The sequence below is a fragment of the Phyllobates terribilis genome, unplaced genomic scaffold (genome assembly GCF_046119375.1).
Source record: "Phyllobates terribilis strain yellow unplaced genomic scaffold, ASM4611937v1 Scaffold_9__5_contigs__length_417890890, whole genome shotgun sequence".
Taxonomy (NCBI): domain Eukaryota; kingdom Metazoa; phylum Chordata; class Amphibia; order Anura; family Dendrobatidae; genus Phyllobates; species Phyllobates terribilis.
The window spans coordinates 138,714,999-138,738,903 of NW_027362769.1; the positions used below are offsets into that span (position 1 = coordinate 138,714,999).

Sequence of the window (23,905 nt, forward strand, 5' to 3'; positions counted from 1 at the left end):
CAATGTAGAGTTGATGTGAATCTATTCGCACTTCTTGGTCATCGGTCACGTCAGTAATCTGTGGTCCCTGAGAACCATCTCTGACCTGACAGCATCCGCGGCTCTTCTTCTTTTGATTAGACATCCTGGTGGGACGTCATTGTTGGGGCATGATGCACATGTGATCAATAGAAGATCCACATATGCCGAGATGTAGGAGGCAGTTTTTATGGTTCCCATCCGGCAGACACAGATCACTGACGTAGCCAATGACCGGGTCATGCGGATCGATTCGCACCAACTCTATAACAGTTGACATGCTTCAAGTGGTGGTACCCTTTAAGAGATGGGTGCACAAAACCATTTAAAGGTCTTGACCTCTTTTAGAAAATCTTCTTCCATATATTAATATAAGTTATAAAAAACCAAAGTGAGTATTACTTACCCTCCCCGGGGTCCATAATTTCACCACTGCCATACTCTCTGGTATTTGGATGAAGGGTGACATCACATCGGTAGCACTGCAGCCAATCACTTCTAGGCATGCAGAACTGATAAGCCCAGTGATTGTCCGCAGTACTGGCAACATGATGTCACCACTGCAGCCAAACAACAAAGAATTTGGCAGCGGTGGAGACCCAGTACTGGACCCGTGAAGGGTAAGTAATGCTCAATTTAAAAAAAAAAAAGATTTTTAGAACTATACCAGAGTATGGCAGAAAGTTTTATAAAAGTGGATGAAACCTTTAAAAACTGTTATTTCAGGAGAACTTGAAATGTAATACTTCTGTCTGCCTGCAGCTCCTCCCTTCTTCTCCACCCACCACTCTCCATAGAATTTTATGAGCACCAACTGTCATTTCCTACCTAGATAATGGAAAAATCGGTCTTCACTGAATACTAATTTTACCCATGTATTGAGAGCGAATGATCAATCCAGTACGAGAAAGAAGATTTCTCTGATAAGATATATTACAAACTTTATTATCATCGTTATTATTATCGATTCATGAAAAAAAAATTACTCTTTAATCTTATTTTGTAACTGATGTAAAAAAAGAAAGAGTTGTCCACTTTTGGGGACAATTTTCTTTTTATTACTTAAATGCACGTATTTTAGGTTAAAAATAACTTTAGCAATTGGGTTTCAGTGAGGTCATTCTGACGGTCTGATTGCATAGTTTGTAACTCTCTTAGCTGTATGTATTTTCTGAGCTCCTCTCATCTGATTTATGACCACAGGCCACAACAAAGTTGAATGTGCCTTGAAACGAAGACCCAGTAAAAGCCAAATGGTGCAAAATGTTTAGCGAAACCCAATTGCAAAAATGATTTTTTTATCCTGAAATAAATACATTAAAGTACAAAAATAAAATGTCTCCAAACGTGGACAACCCCAATGCATGAACACTGACCTGGCCATCTCTCTCCATTCTGCATCATCTCCCTCACGTAAGCATATTTCATCCAGCTCTGTGAACAGATCATGGGGTATGTGTTCTTCATCATCATCCTCAGTTCCCAGGATGAACTGCACCCTCTGAGATGGCGTGTCTACAACCAACGGGAAAAGAGAAAAGAGTAAAAAATGTAAGACGCGTGCACATGTAAAGCCCCTCTAAGCCCATAGATTCATCTTGATCCGTGTACATGGAGCCGAGTTATTGATCTGTAGAACATAATGAAAAATAAATTGTTCTTATGTCCTATTGATCAGAACAATAAATAGATTTGTGTGGCAAGTACAACAGCTCAGTATCATTTAAAGGAGAAGTCAAATAAGAGACAAATCCTTTAAAATGCAGCTCGCAAAATCACTCCTGGCAAACAGTCTCAACAGACCAGACAGCAGAGTACTAGCAGATAACCTAGAAGGCCATGTTTTTGGCCAAGAATGAATCCCAAAGGTTCACAATTTGGGGCTGACGTTGAAACTTGTAATGGGAGCTGCAAATGTACGAAATCTTTACATTTTTAAAATGTAACTGTCATTTCAAGAGAACTTGCAGCAGAATGTCAGTGCCTGCCTCTTGCTCCTCCTGCTCCCTCTTCCATAGAATATTATGAAGAGAAACTCTCATCTTCTATCTTAATAATAGGAAAATTTGTATTCACTAAAGACAGATTTTACCTATGAACTGAATACGCAAATTGTCTATTTAGAGTGGAAGAGTACTAGAACTTTAGCGCCACCTGAAAACTTTACATTTTTAAAATGTAACAGTCATTTCAAGACAACTTGCAGCAGAATGTCTGTGCCTGCCTCTTGCTCCTCCTGCTCCCTCTTCCATAGAATATTATGAGCAGAAACTCTCATCTTCTATCTTAATAATGGGAAAATTTGTATTCACTAAAGACAGATTTTACCTATGAACTGATTATGCAAATTGTCTCTTCAGAGAAGAAGAGGACTAGAACTGTAGTGCCACCTATGGGAAGCAGCGATCCTAAAAGTCATTATCGACCCTTTAACTAGCCTTGTCAATATGACGTAGGATAAAAGCCAAACCAGAATCTCAATTTGCAGACACAGTGTTTCAGGGTGTTGCCCCTCATCAGTGCAAAGTATGAGATCTGATTTGGGTAGGTGAGAGGCTCTGGACTGGGGTCGAGCGGTATGTTTCTCCTTGTGGAAATTGACAAGTCAAGCCTGGCATGTCAGAGTGAGGAGACTTATAGGCTATGCAGGCTCCTCTGGGAAATTAAAAATGCAAATTGTCTCTTCAGAGAGGGAGAGGAGTAGAATTGAAAATGAATGAAAAATCCAAGAGGAGAAAGAAGCAGATTTCTTTGAAAAGATATATTACAAAGTTTCTTATCTTTACTTGTAACAGGTGGCCCAAAAGTCACTAGACCATTTTAAAATAAAATAACTTTTTTTCTATTAATCAGAAAAAAAAAATCAGATTATTTATATGTAATTCTTGGGAATTAAATATCGAGAAATTCACGACAGAGCAACGAGTAAAAATAATCCAATTTTATCTACAAAATCAACAATCAATTGTGCGTATATTCGTCATTTTCAACATCAACCTAAAGGCAATCCCAGAAGCTGGGCATATCCAAAAGCTGACTGCAGAGGATTCAAAGGATGCTGAATTTATTCCCGCATAAAATACAGGTAGTGCAGCAATTGTAACCAGCAGATTATCGGGCACGATTCGTTCATGGTGCCCAGATCCAAGGTTTTGCAAGGTAGGAAGAAAATTTCATGAACAATCTCATCTCATAATCTTTCATCTAAACGGTTTTGTCAATAAACAAAATATGCATTTTTGGGAGAGAGGAAAACCCAAGAATACTCCATCAACGTGAGTTGCAACCCGTAAAAGTAACGGCAGGGGTGGGCAATTAATTTTCCCAAGGGGCCACATGAGAAACTGGCACTGCTTTTGAGGGCCGAACCAGTCGGCTGAACTTAAAGGGGTGGTCCGAAACCAAAGGTGAATTTCATACTAAACATTTATCTAAATAATGTAATTTTCTAATCTCCTTTTTTTATATACTTCAATTGAAAATTCCCTAATATACCCTCTCCAGTCTGACTTCCAGTCTTTTTTTTTTAACCTCCAATGGCATTTTGTTTGGAATACTCACACAGGACGTCATAAGGTGGTAGAAGCTGTGGTCACTTCTGCAGCTTCTGCCCCCTCCATGAAATGAAGTGGCATCAATTATGTCTGTTTCAGAGGTTGGGCTAGTCCCTGCTCTACTGATAATGCATCGGTTATAAATTGTGACCTATGGACAGTATGAGCTCCCGGCACTATATTCCTTTGAATGAACAGTGACAGTGCACTCCCTTGCTGGCTCTAAAGAGAAGTGATGAGCCAGCAAGAGAGTGCGCTGTCAGTGGAAATTGTAAGGACACCACGCAGCAAGCAGGGACTAACCCAGACTCCGAAACAGAGGTCACTGATGGTGTTTCGTTTAAATGTGAGGAAAGCAGCGTCAGTGATCGCATCCTTTTCCCCTTGATGACGTCCCATGTGAGTATCCCAGAATGCACTGGAATTCTCAACAAAACATCATTGGATGAGAAAAAACAAACAAGAAGTTAGAGTAGAGAGGAAACGGTAGGGAATTTTTAATTGAACTGTACTAGATAAGTGATTGGATTGAATTAAATAGACATTTAGTATGAAATTTACCTTCTGTTTTAGGCCGCCCCTTTAATTCTGCTCAATATTAATTTTATCGCTTTATAAAAAGAAGGTGATTATATGATTACGTTTACACGAGCGATGTCATGATTGTCATCCAGAAAGGCAGACTATTTTTATCATCTGTATTGTGATCCATTTTTATATATCAGAAGTGAATAAAATGTACAAAAACAAATACAGTTTCGTATGATTGTAATCGAAATGTATCTGTAAAAATCAGATGCCATACAGATGATTAATATGTGATTCAATATTTTTTTTTGCAAACTCTGACTTCAATAAGTGAGTGTTATCCGATACACAGAAGAAACTGGTGTGTGCTGTGATCTTTTTCACACGGATATTTGGTCTGTGTTAGGCCACGGCCCCACTATCAGTATTCAGTCAGTATTTTTTCTCAGGAGTGGGTGATAAATGCAGAACTAGTGACTTGTTTCTATTATATCTTCTATTATTCTCTGATTGTTCCTCACCTGGTTTTGGCTCCCAGTCCTGAGAAAAAAATTCTGCCAAATACTGATAGTGGGGCCATGGACTTAAACTGTAATCTGAATAGCTCAATTGCAAAGCATTGCTACTAGTCCTGTCCGTGTGAAGTCAGGTTTATTTTATTTTTTTCACGAAAAGCACTAGGACCGAAAATACAGTTGTGTGAACACACCCTGATAATACTTGCTACAATAAAGTTTATCATAGCAAGCATTGGCAATTGATCAATCAATACATAAATTGGGAGCATGTGGAAAAAAAAAGTTGTTTGCCCACCCCTGTTCCACATGCATAGATCCACATCACATGTGGGGCAGGAGGTAACAGGCAGGTGGGGGGGATCTTTATTAAAGTCTATGGCTGTGATAAGTCACAGATCACAGCAGGGAGCATTGTGAGGAGCTTAACACTTACCTCACCTGCACAGGACATAGAACACAGCGCAATAACTCAAAAGCTCAGTGTAAAGGGTGAGGTAAGGGTTAACCCTCACTCAAAGGTGGAGAGGCAGCAGAGTATGTGGGGTGCAGTTTGGGGAGCACATAGAATATCCCAGGTGAGGAGGGGCACTTCACTGTTGGAGTCATTCACTAGGAATGCAAATGTTCTCTCCGATCAGTCTGAGCTGCCAGGGGAAGACTCAGTAAGCTGCAGATAATTAGCTGCTCTCACTGAGTGTAAACTGCGGTCTGAGAAAGGAGGCAGTGCTGTGCTGTGAACTGATCAGCACAGTAGACACAATGTCAGCTCCTAGCTGTTATTTTACACCATGGGGCTCAACTTAGATGTCACTTGCCCACTATGTGCAGCAGATGGGTGTAGTAGTCCAAGTTTCCCTCTTCTTGAACACTCCTGACCTGAAGACATTACAGTAGCTCTGCTCTGCAAGCAAGGAACTGAGCATCCCCACATCCACCAATGAGAAGATGGCATCCACAGGGGGGCGGAGCTACAATCAGAATGCTGAGTCTGAGTAAGATAATAGCTCAGGCTTTCTCCTGCGTCTGGCTGACTGTGTCAGCGGGCCACAGTTTGCCCAGGTCTGAGTAACGGTTTGGTGCGGTGTTAGTGGAGAAAGAGTTCTTGGTCCTTGTTTCTTTGCGGAAGAGGCACAAAACGCTCATAAAGGCAAATTTTTGGACAGTGGATAATTTCAAAAAGCTCTGAATTCAATTCGCTTTCCCGACCTTACAGACCTAATCTACAAAACTAATCAAAAATAATTTCTAAGAAGTATATTTATTGTTTATAAAAGAATAAATGTGAATTTTTAACACATAAGAGTTATTACATTTTTAAATGGTCTGATTGTATTATTGATTTTTTTAAAAAAAAGTAAATAAAATATAGGTTGCACAGCAGACCTGAGAAGGAAGAAGAAATATGAGTGGTGATAGCATGAAAAAAAATTCTGCAACAAAATATAATGCAGAAGATGTATTGTAAAAGACAGAAAAAACAAGTTAACAATCCTAATATATGCGGCACTAAAGCGGTCAGCACCATGGACAGCGGTACGTCCGTGTCATATGCATACAATAAAATATGGCCTAATTAACACATACTAAAAATCAAATTTTTGTTGCAATGTCTCATTATTTCCAAGAGCTTTGCTTGGTGTCAATGGATGAGAATAATTTTGCTTATATCCAAGGGCTGGATTATAATTACAAACTGGCCCAATATGTATGAGATTATAATAAACCAAGTTGCCTCCGCTGTTTCTGTCATTCCCTTAAATTTTAAAGTGGATTTGTCACACTACACAATATAAATAATATAAACCGCATACATTATTAAATAATCTATTAGAAATTATGAGGCTGGTGTACTAACTGTGATAATCCATGTTAGAATGGCTGTATAATCCTTTCTGAAAGTATAAACTCAATCCCACCTAGCATGATTGACAGCTCCTCAGTGTCCCTCCTCCCTGCTGCTGCTGCTGCTGCTGAGATCTCACACTGCTCAGCACAAGCTGCAGCTGTCAGTTGGGATGGGGGGGAGGAGACTGAATACACTTGGACTCATGAGCTCTCTCACTCTTTAATGAGACTCATAAAATGGTTATTTTATAATCAGGATTACACAGTCATTTTGATATTAATTTTAATAATAAGTACACCAGCTTCATCACATCTAAGAAATCTGCTTACATATATGCAGTTTGCATTGATACATCTGGTGACAAATTCCCTTTAATTGGAAGATCCGCATACCTGTAAAGGCACATCGATATATGGTGTCTTTTAAGGTGGTTTTCAGATACACATCTGAATTGAATTTGGGGGAAACTTTACTATCTTACATCGCCCAAGCACGTATGTCAGTCTAATATCTTCTAGATCTAAAAATTAATAGGACAAATAATGTTGGACAAAAATCTCCCATATATGCCCTCCTCATATTTAAAAGGGTTGTCCAACTTCAAGGACTTTTTTTTCTTATTAAATAAATGTATTTGGGACTAAAAAAAAAAATTTGGAATTGGGTTTCAATAAAAAATTTGAACCATTTGGCTTTTACAGTCTTTGTTTCCTTGCACATTCAACTTTGATGTGGTCATAAATCAGCTGAAAGGAGTCCATAAAAATACAAATAAAAGAGTTACAAACTCCCCATTAGACTTTCATAGCGGGCTAACTGAAGGATTCTCAGTTAACTCATTTTGCAGTCAGCAATAGACGGTGTAACATAGAGATAATAAAAGGCAAACGGTGCAAATTTTTGAATGAGACTCTAGCCCTATTTTTATGCGTTTAAAGAAAAAAAAATTCCCTAAAAGTAGACAATCCTTGCCGCCTAAATAGGTCATTCACACTAATGAATCCACTGGAATAATAGGCTTTACCATATGTAGGAGAGTCTCGTCCATCTTCTAAACCCGAATCTCGTTCCCGGTCTCTTTTTTTGTGTTTGTGTCCACGATGTCGGTGACTGTGACGACGATGACTTTTTCGACCACCGAGAGGTACATGAACTCCAATAAACAATGTGCGATGCCCTACAAAAAATGATAAAAGGGGCAGAAGTTTAATTACTACATTTACATAAAAAAGTGACATTCACTTATAGTCTGCATCAGTTAAATTCAAAATTTTGGTTCTGTTACAGATCCAAGTCCCCGGCTTCCCATTTCCAAGACCAAACTTAAAGGGAATCTGTCACCCCCTGGGACTTATCTAATCTCCAATATGGGCCTACTATGGTAATTATAATGTTTCCCCCCTCCCCTGCACATCCCAGTGACCTGTGATGTGCAGCTGCCAAGGCCAAATCTGAGCACTTTGACATGCAGGGGAGGGGGGAAACATTATAATTAACCAAATAGGCAGGGATTTCTTTCAGTCCCTTGGCCTTCAAGCATCAGAAATTTGATTGAATAAAAAGACATTTCACAGCAACAAGACCTCTATCATGAGGCATACAGGTATTTATAGATTTATAATTCTATCACCTGTATGCCCATATTAGATGTGAGATAAGTGCCAGGGGGCGACAGATTCCCTTTAATGGGGATATCTGTGACTTTTTTCAAAAAGTTGCCTCATATCCAGAATTCTTATAAAATTATATTATTATTATTTATTATTATAGCACCTGTTATTCCATGGCAATTTACATGTTGAAAAGGGGTATACATAGCAAAAACAATTACAATAATCTTGAACAAAAACGCCACGGCGACTGGTACAAGAGGAGAGAGGACCCTTCCCACGAGGGCTGACAATCTACAAGATATCAGAACTATTTCTTAACTATCCAATTCCCTTCCACTTCTGCGGTGCCTCTCTAGTAACCCCTTGATGTCCTGCAGCAATAACATCACATGATCCATCAATCTCGTAACCGCTGCAAGTAGTCACTGTATATGGCGGTCACACATTCATTTATGGCATGATACTGATAGAGGTGACTACTATGGATCCCCGGACAGAGCGATGGGGATCAAAAGGCGAGTAAGGAAAAATTCTGTGAAGGTGTAAAGTGCCCTCAAGATGTATAAAACTTTGCAGAAATTATCTAGAGGTACACTACCATTCAAAAGTTTGGGGTCACCCAGACAATTTTGTGTTTTCCATGAAAACTCATACTTTTATTTATCAAATGAGTTGCAAAATGATTAGAAAATATAGTCCAGACATTGACAAGGTTAGAAATAATGATTTGTATTTGAAAGAATAATTTTCTCCTTCAAACTTTGCTTTGGTCACAGAATGCTCCCTTTGCAGCAATTCCAGCATTGCAGACCTTTGGCTTCTAGCTGTTAATTTGCTGAGGTAATCTTGAGAAATTTCCCCCCATGCTTCCTGAAGCCCCTCCCACAAGTTGGATTGGCTTGATGGGCACTTTTTGCGCACCACACGGTCAAGCTGCTCCCACAACAGCTCAATGGGGTTGAAATCTGGTGACTGCGCTGGCCACTCCATTACAGATAGAAGACCAGCTGCCTGCTTCTTCCCTAAATAGTTCATGCATAATTTGGAGGTGTGCTTTGGGTCATTGTCCTGTTGTAGGATGAAATTGGCTCCAATCAAGCGCTGTCCACAGGGTATGGCATGGTGTTGCAAAATGGAGTGATAGCCTTCCTTATTCAAAATCCCATTTACCTTGTACAAATCTCCTACTTTACCAGCACCAAAGCAACCCCAGACCATGACATTACCTCCACCATACTTGACAGATGGCGTCAGGCACTCTTCCAGCATCTTTTCAGTTGTTCTGCGTCTCACAAATGTTCTTCTGTATGATCCAAACACCTCAAACTTTAATTCATCTGTCCATAAAACTTTTTTCCAATCGTCCTCTGTCCAATGTCTGTGTTCTTTTGCCCATATTAATCTTTTCCTTTTATTAGCCAGTCTCAGATATGGCTTTTTCTTTGCCACTTTGCCCTGAAGGCCAGCATCCCGGAGTCGCCTCTTCACTGTAGACGTTGACACTGGCATTTTGTGTGTACTATTTAATGAAGCTGCCAGTTGAGGAGCTGTGAGGCGTCGATTTCTCAAACTAGAGACTCTAATGTACTTGTCTTGTTGCTCAGTTGTGCAGCGGGGCCTCCCACTTCTCTTTCTACTCTGGTTAGAGCCTGTTTGTGCTCTCCTCTGAAGGGAGTAATACAAACCGTCGTAGGAAATCTTCAGTTTCTTGGCAACTTCTCGCATGGAATAGCCTTCATTTCTAAGAACAAGAATAGACTGTTGAGTTTCACATGAAAGTTCTCTTTTTCTGGCCATTTTGAGTTTCATAGAACAAACAAATGTAATGCTCCAGATTCTCAACTGGCTCAAAGGAAGGTCAATTTTATAGCTTCTCAAATCAGCCAAACTGCTTTCAGCTGAGCTAACATACTTGTGCAAGGGTTTTCTAGGGTTTTCTAAACATCCATTAGCCTTCTTACACAGTTAGCAAACACAATGTACCATTAACACACTGGAGTGCTGGTTGTTGAAAATGGGCCTCTATACACCAATGTAGCTATTGCAATAAAAACAAGACGTTTGCAGCTAGAATAGTCATTTACCACATTAACAATGTGTAGAGTGTATTTCTGATTCATTTATTGTTAGCTTCATTGAAAAACAATGTGCTTTTCTTTCAAAAATAATGAAATTTCTAAATGACCCCAAACTTTTGAACGGTAGAGTAGATTAGGTCAATGTGCCGCCATGCTCCGTTTTCTTAGTACAGGCACCAGTCACATATTCCACCACAAAGTTACTTGTAAAAATCCTTGTGGGAGGGGTCTAATATACGGAATATGCCTTCTATTCTGCCTAACAGAGGACGTATGCAACTTTGAAAGGTTTGGACTCTGGAGTATAAAAAGTGGCATCAAAGATTTTGTTAAATTATTTTTGTGGACAGATTATAAAGCTTTAAAGGTAATCTGACCACCAGCTTTTTGCTTCTCCATCTGAGAGTAGCATAATGTAGGAAAAGAGATCCTGATTCCAGCGAATCCAGATTATAAAGCTTTGAAGGGAATCTGTCAACAGCTTTTTGCTTCCCCACCTGAGACTAGCATAATGTAGTAAAAGAAACCCTGATTCCAGCGATCCAGAGTATAAAGCTTTAACGGGAACCTGTCACCAGATTTTTGCTACCCCACCTAGGAGCAGCATAATGTAGGAAAAGAGATCCTGATTCCAGCAATCCAGATTATAAAGCTTTAAAGGGAATCTGTGCCCAGCTTTTTGCTTCCCCACCTGAGAGCAGCATAATGTAGTAAAAGAAACCCTGATTCCAGCGATCCAGATTATAAATCGTTAAAGGAAGTCTGTTACCAGCTTTTTGCTTCCCCACCTGAGAGCAGCATAATGTAGGAAAAGAGACGCTGATTCCAGTGATGTATCACAGGACACTGCAGCTTTGATAAAATCACTGTTATCTCTGCTGCAGATGTAACAGTTCTCTGAATGCTGAGCTCTGTATAACCCCGCCCACAACACTGACTGGCAGCTTTCTGCGTACACTGTGCATTCCCCCCGAGGAAGCTGTCAAATACACCACGCAAAACGCGCGTTGGGGATCTTTTCCTGTTGGGCTGCTACTTTTAAGCAATGGGTAAGAGTGCAATATTATGATTTAACAAATGGCTTTATGTGTTTATGTGCTGACACAACCGTTATATTATTTTGCTTAGACAATGAATTTATTTATGGACTCTGATTGTCGCATGTAGCACTTAAACAGTTATCCCACTTGGGAATAAGCACTGCTGCACTTTTTCCATTGAGATTTCTATCTTCTATGAGTATCAACATGAATATACTTATGTATGCTGCCTAACTTTGGTGCCGGGTTGTTCCTTGCTGTACGTAATTTGTCCTAAGTGTTTAATAAAATATTCTGTCAAACTTTTGCCAAAAAACTCCTGTTTTTTGTGTTCGCATATATACTGTGCATAGGCAGAAAGCTGCCAATCGGTGATGGGGGCGTGTTTGGACTATCTAAGCAACAGGCCAAGTAGTCCTCTAGTGATAATCTGCTGATAAAACAGCGAGTTAGCCAAAACTACAGTAAGCAGCCCAGTAAGTGACACATCACTGAAATCAGGGTCTCTGCCTCTACATTATGTTACTGTCAGAGTTGATGGCAAAAATCCTTTTAAGATGAATGAGAAAATGATCCCATATATTACACTGCAGATTTCTACAAGTTCTGTAATACTGGAAAAACTCTAAAATAATATTTTTGCAGTTGAGAGAACATTTTCTTGCCCTTGTTGATGTGTGATATGCGTAAAAGAAAAGCGAAAGATCATTAACTGTTCTAAATGAAGCGTATTGAAGTGTATAAAAACATACATTTCTTATCCCTTGACTGAAACTTACAACGCGGCATAATTACACTTTTTTTTTGCCGGTTCTCCCCGCGGTATAGTATAATGATCTGGAAGTTGACAACTGTATAATGAACAACTGTATGATATAGAAATCTCACATGCACCAGATGTTGTACGAGAAGTTTGGGAATAGTTAGCACTCCATGTTCTTATTCTGGTATTTGAACTGAATTACAATAAAACATTTGGTAAATGCGCTATTGTCATTATGTGAACTGAACTGAGACAGAGACTGGCGGAGAATAAGAAGGACTACGTTCACATGTGGCGGCAGGAGCTTCATCACTACTGGAGGAACCACAAGTTAATGATATAGGCTGACTTTGCCATGGTCCTTTTTTGCAGTTTTAGCGCACACTCATTTTTTAAGCAGCAGTACAAAATAATTCTAGAAATGATGTGAAAATATCAATTAAATTCCCAATTCTGTTGTTTTTGGAAACAGTCAAGAAGCATGTTCAGTCACATGAATAACGACTGAGCCGAGCTCCTATAATACAATGGGACAGTTACTGGTGCTCAAGGTGTTTAGCAAAGTGGAGGACCATCTGAAGAGCTAAATAAGAGTGCACACGTGCTCAGTCTATATCCCCACAGACACATCTCTGCGTACTAAACCTATGTAACACATCTCTGCGTACTAAACCTATGTAAGTTTTGTGGTGGAAAAAAGTCGTAAATTTAGTTGCACGTAATTTAAAAAAAACAAAACGCGACTTTTGGTGATTTTGGAACACTTTGGACACTTTGAAAGTGTGTGAGAAAATGGATGTGGTTATCTAATTTATAATAAAAAAAATATTTTTAAGGCAGATTTATGAATTGCAATGTAAAATAAATGACATTCTTATTCTAGTAGGGTTGGCATAAAAACTGGAGACACAGCTCTAGACAGAAGTGTTAAGGATATGTTACATTTGCATTATAAAACTTTGACAAACTTGGCGTAAACAAATGCAAGGCAGCCCCATGTAAAACTGACATGAGAAATATCTTTCGTTATAAATTTCCCTTTATGATAGTTTTTTCTCATGATCTCTAAAATTGGAAAACATGGCCATTAGTTTCCATTGGTTCTTATTTGCTGCCGGTAATTTTCTTTTTCTGCTTTACAATTGACCTTAGGTCACCTGTAATACTCTCCTAATCCTCAGAATAGTACATAACATCCCTCCTCCACCATTTATAGTCTGTGATCTGCAAAACACTCACTAGAATTGAAATCCTGGTAATTTCTCTTCTTAAGTCTTATCTTTCCATACATTGTGCAGAACATATATATTCAGTAATTGTTTACAATGCACCCAGATATTAATGAGAAGGAATGATCTAATCTACAAAGTCACCTTCAGCAACCGCTGCAAATTAAATAGCGTAATTAAAGCACAACGGTTATAATCAGGTAACACATTTCTGGGATAGCTGAGACAAAAGTATATTGTTCGAGTAAGATCTACACTCAGGGACTATAAGCTGCTTTTCAACACTTGAGGTTTACTGCACTTTTTTCATCAAGTTTTTTTTACTAGTGTTGAGCGAGCATGCTCGACACTGCTCTGTACTCGCCCGAGCATCTCACTACTCGGGATGTTCGGCGAGCACCGAGCATTTCCGGGTTACTCGGGCGGGAGCTCGGGTCTCCGCCCTGCATGTTTGGTGCTCTTTACAGAGCCAATGAACATGCAGGGATTGCCAGCCAGTCACTGTAATGCTGCAGCCATGCTGTTTGTGGGCATTACAGTGATTGGCTGGCCGCACAGTGTCACCTCGAGTATTTAAAACCGGGCGCCCCCATCCTGGACACAGTCGCCCGGGATCAGACAGTGTAGGGTCAGTGCTGCTGAGATAGGGAGAGATATATAGTGCGAAATAGTTACTGTAGGGTCTCTAAAGCCTGCCCAATCAAACAAACAGTTCTTCTCAGGACTAATATCCATCCCAGATATCAGGTAGGCAGGCAGGCTGTATAGGAGACACAGTGGTTATACCAACAAACACTGCATTACAGTCCTGTGTGCTCCTGTTGGTCAAATTGCTAAACTTATCCCCAGGTCTCAGGGGCCAGGAAAAATCCTTTTTTTTTCATCTAAATCCTGTATTTTTTTTCCCTCAGTCAGACTGTCCAAATACGCGTCTTATTAACCTTTTGGTATCCCCCCCCCCCTCCAAAAAAAATTGAGTGTGTCTGTGACTGTTCAGACACCAATATACAGTTATATGAAAAAGTTTGGGCACCCCTATTAATCTTAAGCTTAATGTTTTATAAAAATTGGTGTTTTTGCAACAGCTATTTCAGTTTAATATATGTAATAACTGTTGGACACAGTAATGTTTCTGCCTTGAAATGAGGTTTATTATACTAACAGAAAATGTGCAATCTGCATTCAAACAAAATTTGACAGGTGCATAAGTATGGGCACCTCACCAGAAAAGTGACATTAATATTTAGTAGATCTTCCTTTTGCAAAAATAACAGCCTCTAGTCGCTTCCTGTAGCTTTTCATGATTTCCTGAATCCTGGATGAAGGTATTTTTGACCATTCCTCTTTACAAAACAATTCCAGTTCAGTTAAGTTTGATGGTCGCCGAGCATGGACAGCCCTCTTCAAATGATCCCACAGATGTTCAATGATATTCAGGTCTGGGGACTGGGATGGCCATTCCAGAACATTGTAATTGTTCCTCTGCATGAATGCCTGAGTAGATTTGGAGCGGTGTTTTGGATCATTGTCTTGCTGAAAGATCCATCCCCTGCGTAACTTCAACTTTGTCAATGATTCTTGAACATTATTGTCAAGAATCTGCTGATACTGAGTGGAATCCATGCGTCCCTCAACTTTAACAAGATTCCCGGTGCCGGCATTGACCACACAGCCCCAAAGCATGATGGAACCTCCACCAAATTTTACTGTGGGTAGCAAGTGTTTTTCTTGGAATGCTGTGTTTTTTTGCCGCCATGCATAATGCCTTTTTGTATGACCAAACAACTCAATCTTGGTTTCATCAGTCCACAGGACCTTCTTCCAAAAAGAAATTGGCTTCTCCAAATGTGCTTTTGCATACCTCAGCCGACTCTGTTTGTGGCGTGCTTGCAGAAACGGCTTCTTTCACATCAGTCTCCCATACAGCTTCTCCTTGTGCAAAGTGCGTTGTATAGTTGACCGATGCACAGTGACACCATCTGCAGCAAGTTGATGCTGCAGCTCTCTGGAGGTGATCTGAGGATTGTCCTTGACTGATCTCACCATTCTTCTTCTCTGCCTTTCTGATGTTTTTCTTGGCCTGCCACTTCTGGCCTTAACAAGAAGTTAAAAAAATCTGTTACATAAAACTGAAGCAAAATGGATCACTATCCTTGATACAATTAAACCGAAGGGCCTAAATAATTCAGTGAGTTTTGCGCCATTTCTGGTGTGACCTTTTATAATGGGATTGAATATGATGGCACTGTTGCGGTTATGCCTTGTCCCACTACACTGTACCTTCTATGTTGCTACTCCTGGTTATCTAATTTCCCTATCTCGATATGTCACTTTGATCACTGTGATCATTTATCTTTATACATACAATATGGTTATTATAGGGATGTCGACCATTCATGAAATATAATTATTTATCTACTTAGATTTGTATATTGATACTTTATACTTCATCAAGATGACTTTTTACTTTAATATAATTTTACAACAATATTTTTATAATTATTTGTGATGATATGTACACTCTATATAATAATATCAGGAGAATTCTATAATTATTTCATTGTAGACACCATTCTGATGTAGAACTCTGCATTTATTATTTTCTTTCTGCTTGTCTGGAATGTATATTATTACTTTTCTATTTTCTTTAATAATGCAGGATGGGTTAAAATGTGAATCATCAAGTGGAAAGATAACGTCATCGTGATGGACTTAAAGATGCATCTACTATGTATTACCAAATTGTATTGTTTATGTATGGATAGGGTTTGAGGGCAACTTTGCCCAGACTTAATATGGAGTGTGCGCGGACCCGGTGTGGTGCGCGCGCGTGATGTGTCATGGCGGCCTCGCCTCCCTCGACTGGCGTCCTATCAGGAACCGATATGCGCGCATGCGCATTTCGACTTCCTGGACGCCGGCCGAGTGATGGCGACGCGCCCTGGACGGCATGCGTGCGCCCCAATACACAGAGGGAATAACAGGTGTGCTTCACTCCTTTCTTTATATAAATATATCAGGTGTGGCACTGCCTCTGTACCCCCCGACGAAGCAGCACGCGAAACGCGCGTTGGGGTACGAGGCAGTGTGGTCTTACAACACTCTGGCATTGGTTTGTACTATGCCTACCTTGGGGGTACTATAATGCTGATATCACTTGATTGCTGATAAGGATTCTTATATGATCCTTATGATTGGTGATATGCACCCGATTTTATGTACTAGCTTATGTGTTCCATATGTAAGCTGTAATTGATGTAACCACTGTGATTATTCTACTGGCTTGTATATGGGAGATATACCTCAAACCATGAGGATTTATACTTTACTTACATGTGTTGCACGATAATCTAATGACTTGTACAGGAGGATATCTCCCTCAAATTATGAGGACCTGTACTCTGTCTATATATGTTATATGATAATCCCATATGAGAATATATCCCTCAAAATGTGAGAATCTGTACTTTTCTGTACATGTCATATGATATTTTTATGGCTTATATATATGGGCATGTATTCTATTTACACATGTTTTGTGATAATCTAATGGCAGGGACATGGGGCACATCCCACGAAACTAAGAGGTTTGGAACTTTACTGATATAGTCTTACATCCCTATTTTCTGAACTGTATTTATTTTTTGTGCCTACAGTGATATCTTTTGACCACACTGCCTCAATTTTATTGGGGCTTTCTATGTCTAAGGGGTTTTTGACATGATTTTATGGGGTGTTTGTATGTCTTGTGATAACATTAATAAAAATTTGAAATAGCAGATTTACTGAGTACTTTGATCTCTTTATTTAAATTATTAATGTAGAATGAGGAATGAGAAATAGTTTAGTGTATTTGGGTTTCCTCATTTTGTCTGAAGGATATTAATACATTACATTGAAATGAACGTCTATATCCTTTTTTGTTTACACTTAACAAGAAGTGTCCCTGTGTTCTTCCATTTCCTTACCATGTTCCTCACAGTAGAAACTGACAGGTTAAATCGCTGAGACAGCTTTTTGTATCCTTCCCCTGAACAACTATGTTGAATAATCTTTGTTTTCAGATCATTTGACAGTTGTTTTGAGGAGCCCATGATGCCACTCTTCAGAGGAGATTCAAACAGGAGAACAACTTGCAAGTGGCCACTTTAAGTAGCTTTTCTCATGATTGCATACACCAGGCTATGAAGTTCAAAGCTCAATGAGGTTACAAAACCAAAAAAAGTGCTTTAGTAAGTCAGTAAAAAGTAGGTAGGAGTATTTAAAACAAGAAAATGATAAGGGTGCCCATACTTATGCACCTGTCAAATTTTGTTTGAATGCAGATTGCACATTTTCTGTTAGTACAATAAACCTCATTTAAAGGCAGAAACATTACTGCGTCCAACAGTTATTACATATATCAAACTGAAATAGCTGTTGCAAAAACACCAATTTTTATAAAACATTAAGCTTAAGATTAATAGGGGTGCCCAAACTTTTTCATATAACTGTATCTGTTTAAAAGATTCTGGTGTAGGCCACATAACTATAACTGTGGTTTTGCAGTTCCACGGTTCAAATCTCTGTATTATCCAGCTTTTGGCCTTTTTTCCGTAAAAAAAAACAGTAATAGTGTCTCCCTGACTGTTCAGACACAAATATATCTGTTTAAAAGATTCTGTTGTAGGCCACATAACTTTAACTGTGGTTTTGCAGTTCCACGGTTCAAATCTCTATATTATCCAGCTTTTTGCCTTTTTTCTGTAAAAAAAAACAGTAATAGTGTCTCGCTGACTGTTCAGACACAAATATATCTGTTTAAAAGATTCTGGCGTAGGCCACAAAACTATAACTGTGGTTTTGCAGTTCCACGGATCAAATCTCTGTATTATCCAGCTTTTGGCCTTTTTTCCATAAAAAAACCCAGTAATAGTGTCTCGCTGACTGTTCAGACACAAATATATCTGTTTAAAAGATTCTTGTGTAGGCTACATAACTCTAACTGTGGTTTTGCAGTTCCACGGTTCAAATATCTGTATTATCCAGCTTTTGGCCTTTTTTCCGTAAAAAAAAAACAGTAATAGTGTCTCGCTGACTGTTCAGACAGAAATATATCTGTTTAAAAGATTCTGGTGTAGGCCACATAACTATAACTGTGGTTTTGCAGTTCCACGGTTCAAATCTCTGTATTATCCAGCTTTTGGCTTTTTTTCTGTTAAAAAAAACAGTAATAGTGTAGTGTCTCCCTGACTGTTCAGACACAAATATATCTGTTTAAAAGATTCTGGTGTAGGCCACATAGCTATAACTGAGGTTTTGCAGTTCCACGGTTCAAATCTCTGTAATATCCAGCTGTTGGCCTTTTTGCATTAAAAAAACAGTAATAGTGTCTCCCTGACTGTTCAGACACAAATATATCTGTTTAAAAGATTCTGGTGTAGGCCACATAACTATAACTGTGGTTTTGCAGTTCCACGGTACAAATCTATATTGTCCAGCTTTTTGCCTTTTTTCCGTAAAAAAAAACAGAAACAGTAATAGTGTCTAGCTGACTGTTCAGACACAAATATATCTGTTTAAAAGATTCTGGTGTAGGCTACATAACTATAACTGTGGTTTTGCAGTTCCACGGTTCAAATATCTGTATTATCTAGCTTTTGGCCTTTTTTCCGTAAAAAAAACAGTAATAGTGTCTCCCTGACTGTTCAGACACAAATATATCTGTTTAAAAGATTCTGTTGTAGGCCACATAACTATAACTGTGGTTTTGCAGTTCCACGGTTCAAATCTCTGTATTATCCAGCTTTTGGCCTTTTTTCCGTAAAAAAAAAACAGTAATAGTGTCTCGCTGACTGTTCAGACACAAATATATCTGTTTAAAAGATTCTGGTGTAGGCCACATAACTATAACTGTGGTTTTGCAGTTCCACGATTCAAATCTCTGTATTATTCAGCTTTTGGCTTTTTTTCCGTAAAAAAAACCCCAGTAATAGTGTAGTGTCTCCCTGACTGTTCAGACACAAATATATCTGTTTAAAAGATTCTGGTGTAGGCCACATAACTATAACTGTGGTTTTGCAGTTCCACAGTTCAAACCTCTGTAATATCCAGCTTTTGGCCTTTTTTCCGTAAAAAAAAACAGTAATTGTGTCTCCCTGACTGTTCAGACACAAATATATCTGTTTAAAAGATTCTGGCGTAGGCCACATAACTATAACTGTGGTTTTGCAGTTCCACGGTTCAAATCTCTGTATTATCCAGCTTTTGGCCTTTTTCCGTAAAAAAAAACAGTAATAGTGTCTCCCTGACTGTTCAGACACAAATATATCTGTTTAAAAGATTCTGGTGTAGGCCACATAACTATAACTGTGGTTTTGCAGTTCCACGGTTCAAATCTCTGTATTATCCAGATTTTGGCTTTCTTTCTGTAGAAAAAAACAGTAATAGTGTCTCCCTGACTGTTCAGACACAAATATATCTGTTTAAAAGATTCTGGTGTAGGCCACATAACTATAACTGTGGTTTTGCAGTTCCACGGTTCAAATCTCTGTATTATCCAGCTTTTGGCCTTTTTCCATTAAAAAAACAGTAATAGTGTCTCCCTGACTGTTCAGACACAAATATATCTGTTTAAAAGATTCTGGTGTAGGCCACATAACTATAACTGTGGTTTTGCAGTTCCACGGTTCAAATCTCTGTATTATCCAGCTTTTGGCCTTTTTTCCGCAAAAAAAAACAGTAATAGTGTCTCCCTGACTGTTCAGACACAAATATATCTGTTTAAAAGATTCTAGTGTAGGCCACATAACTATAACTGTGGTTTTGCAGTTCCACGGTACAAATCTCTATATTGTCCAGCTTTTTGCCTTTTTTCCGTAAAAAAAAACAGTAATAGTGTCTCGCTGACTGTTCAGACACAAATATATCTGTTTAAAAGATTCTGGTGTAGGCTACATAACTATAACTATGGTTTTGCAGTTCCACGGTTCAAATATCTGTAATATCTAGCTTTTGGCCTTTTTTCGGTAAAAAAAAACAGTAATAGTGTCTCCCTGACTGTTCAGACACAAATATATCTGTTTAAAAGATTCTGTTGTAGGCCACATAACTATAACTGTGGTTTTGCAGTTCCACGGTTCAAATCTCTGTATTATCCAGCTTTTGGCCTTTTTTCCGTAAAAAAAAACAGTAATAGTGTCTCCCTGACTGTTCAGACACAAATATATCTGTTTAAAAGATTCTGGTGTAGGCCACATAACTATAACTGTGGTTTTGCAGTTCCACGATTCAAATCTCTGTATTATCCAGCTTTTGGCTTTTTTTCCGTAAAAAAAAACCCAGTAATAGTGTAGTGTCTCCCTGACTGTTCAGACACAAATATATCTGTTTAAAAGATTCTGGTGTAGGCCACATAACTATAACTGTGGTTTTGCAGTTCCACAGTTCAAACCTCTGTAATACCCAGCTTTTGGCCTTTTTTCCGTAAAAAAAAACAGTAATTGTGTCTCCCTGACTGTTCAGACACAAATATATCTGTTTAAAAGATTCTGGTGTAGGCCACATAACTATAACTGTGGTTTTGCAGTTCCACAGTTCAAATCTCTGTATTATACAGCTTTTGGCCTTTTTCCGTAAAAAAAAACAGTAATAGTGTCTCCCTGACTGTTCAGACACAAATATATCTGTTTAAAAGATTCTGGTGTAGGCCACATAACTATAACTGTGGTTTTGCAGTTCCACGGTTCAAATCTCTGTATTATCCAGCTTTTGGCTTTCTTTCCGTAGAAAAAAACAGTAATAGTGTCTCCCTGACTGTTCAGACACAAATATATCTGTTTAAAAGATTCTGGTGTAGGCCACATAATTATAACTGTGGTTTTGCAGTTCCACGGTTCAAATCTCTGTATTATCCAGCTTTTGGCCTTTTTCCGTTAAAAAAACAGTAATAGTGTCTCGCTGACTGTTCAGACACAAATATATCTGTTTAAAAGATTCTGGTGTAGGCCACATAACTATAACTTTGGTTTTGCAGTTCCATGGTTCAAATCTCTGTATTATCCAGCTTTTGGCCTTTTTTTCCGTAAAAAAAACAGTAATAGTGTCTCACTGACTGTTCAGACACAAATATATCTGTTTAAAAGATTCCGGTGTAGGCCACATAACTATAACTGTGGTTTTTCAGATCCACGGTTCAAATCTCTGTATTATCCAGCTTTTGGCCTTTTTTCTGTAAAAAAAAACAGTAATAGTGTCTCCCTGACTGTTCAGACACAAATATATCTGTTTAAAAGATTCTGGTGTAGGCCACATAACTATAACCGTGGTTTTGCAGTTCCACAGTTCAAATCTCTGTATCATCCAGCTTTTGGCATTTTTTCCGTAAAAAAAAACAGTAATAGTGTCTCCCTGACTGTTCAGACGCAAATATATCTGTTTAAAAGATCTGGTGCAGACCAAATAACTATAACTGTGGTTTTGCAGTTCCACGGTTCAAATCTCTGTATTATCCAGCTTTTGGCCTTTTTTCTGTAAAAAAAAAACCAGTATTAGTGTCTCCCTGACTGTTCAGACACAAATATATCTGTTTAAAAGATTCTGGTGTAGGCCACATAACTATAACTGTGGTTTTGCAGTTCCACCGTTTAAATCTCTGTATTATCCAGCTTTTGGCAATTTTTCAGTAAAAAAAACAGTAATAGTGTCTCGCTGACTGTTCAGACACAAATATATCTGTTTAAAAGATTCAGGTGTAGGCCACATAACTATAACTGTGGTTTTGCAGTTCCACGGTTCAAATCTCTGTATTATCCAGCTTTTGGCCTTTAATCCGTTGAAAAAAACAGTAATAGTGTCTCGCTGACTCTTCAGACACAAATATATCTGTTTAAAAGATTCTGGTGTAGGCCACATAACTATAACTGCAGTTTTGCAGTTCCATGGTTCAAATCTCTGTATTATCCACCTTTTTGCCTTTTTTACATAAAAAAAAACAGTTTGAGTGTCTCGCTCAGTGATCAGACACAAATATGTCTGTTTAAAAGATTCTGGTGTAGGCCAGAGAAATAGAACTGTGGTTTTCCTCTTCCACGGTTCTAATCTTTTTTCTATTACCCTTTTTCCATTGATAGTGTGAGTGTAAGCTATTTTACTTCATTTACAATGGGCAAGGCGCGTGGCAAGGGACATGGAACTGGACTTTCTGGTGATGGTGCGTGTAGAGGATGGGGCAGTGGCCAAGGTGAAAATGTGCCACAACCAACAGCCACATCTTCTCGCTCCCACTTCTTGACCGAATTACTAGGGAAGCACACTACAACACCAGTATTGCGAACTGATCAGTGTGAACAGGTTATTAATTGGATAGCATATAATACTTCCAGTTACCTGGGCACCACCACCTCCGGTCTGTCTTCCACACGGTCAAGTTTTAGTAGCCGTGAGTCTCGACCGCATACTCCTCCTCACCCTGATGCTCCTTCCTCCCACCATGCCGAGTGTTGTTAGACAGCAACTGATCCCACAGTTGGACACTCTGAAGAGCTGTTCACTGGTCCATTTCCATATTTGTGCCCCTCGCCTGCTCCACTTGAAGTGGTGGAAGAGGAGATCCCATGTAGCGATGCCCAAATATTTGAACAACCACGGCCACAGGAAGGCGACGCTGGCAATTTGTCACAAGAGGAGGAGGATGACGAGACACAATTGCCAGGAAGTGAGGAGGAGGATCGTGGTGCGCAAGTGGAAGAGGAGGAGGTGGTGGATGATCTAGTAACTGACCCAACGTGGCAGGAGGCCACGCAGAGCGAGGCCAGCAGCACACAGGGGGAGGGAGGCAGAGTACCCCAACAGGCAGGAAGAAGCAGTGTGGTGGCCGCACACAGAAGGCGGGCAACCGTTCCACGTAACACCAACACGAGGAACGTTGCCAGTAGAACCGGTAGGTCTTCCAGAGTCTGGAATATTTTTAAAGACTCTGCTGATAACCCCAAAAAGGCCATTTGTACCACCTGCCATGCCAGCATCAGCAGGGGTGACAAAACTACCAGCCTGACCACCACCAGCATGATCAGGCACATGTCAGCAAAGCACCTGACTTTGTGGGGCGAACCCCTGGGTCCATGACCAGTGTCAGCGGGTGTCACCACAGCTTCTTCTGCTGTTGTGCGTGTAAGAGAACCCCCTGTTGTGCGTGCAAGGCAATCCCCTGTCCATACTGCACGCAAAGATGCCCCCTCCTCTCAGTCTTCACTTGTTATGGCAGTTTCTCAAGAAACAGCATCAACGTCCACGTCCACATCCCACCGCAGCGTTCAATTGTCCATATCCCAGACCTTTGAACGAAAGCGCAAATTCGCAGCCAACGCCCCACAGGCCACAGTCCTAAATTCGCACATTTCACGATTGCTTGCGTTGGAAATGCTGCCTTTTAGGCTGGTTGAGACAGAATCCTTCGCAACCTTACGGCGGTGGCCGTCCCTCGGTACTCGGTCCCCAGCCGACACTATTTTGCCCGGTGTGCCATCCCCGCACTACACAAGCACGTGTCCCAAAACATCTGCCGTGCCCTCAACAATTCAGTTACTGGGAGAGTCCACCCGACAACGGACACGTGGACAGGTGCTTGTGGCCAGGGACGGTACATCTCCCTGACGGCACACTGGGTAAACATGAGTAGCCGGGACCCAGTCGGACCTTGGGACGGAAGACATCCTCCCCACACCGAGGATTGCGGGCCC

General features: G+C 39.7%; 1 protein-coding gene across 4 annotated transcripts in view; it reads right to left on the bottom strand.

Annotated features, from left to right (window-relative positions):
• Positions 1–23,905, bottom strand: part of SLC4A10 (solute carrier family 4 member 10) — a 369,946-nt gene that overhangs the window by 115,389 nt on the left and 230,652 nt on the right. For all 4 annotated transcript variants that reach the window (XM_073647057.1, XM_073647056.1, XM_073647058.1 and 1 more), the window contains exons 3-4: positions 7,489–7,641; positions 1,395–1,533 (exon numbers count right to left, since the gene is read on the bottom strand). In XM_073647057.1, the coding sequence (XP_073503158.1) occupies positions 1,395–1,533; positions 7,489–7,641 (292 nt within the window). The remainder of the gene's footprint in view (positions 1–1,394; positions 1,534–7,488; positions 7,642–23,905) is intronic.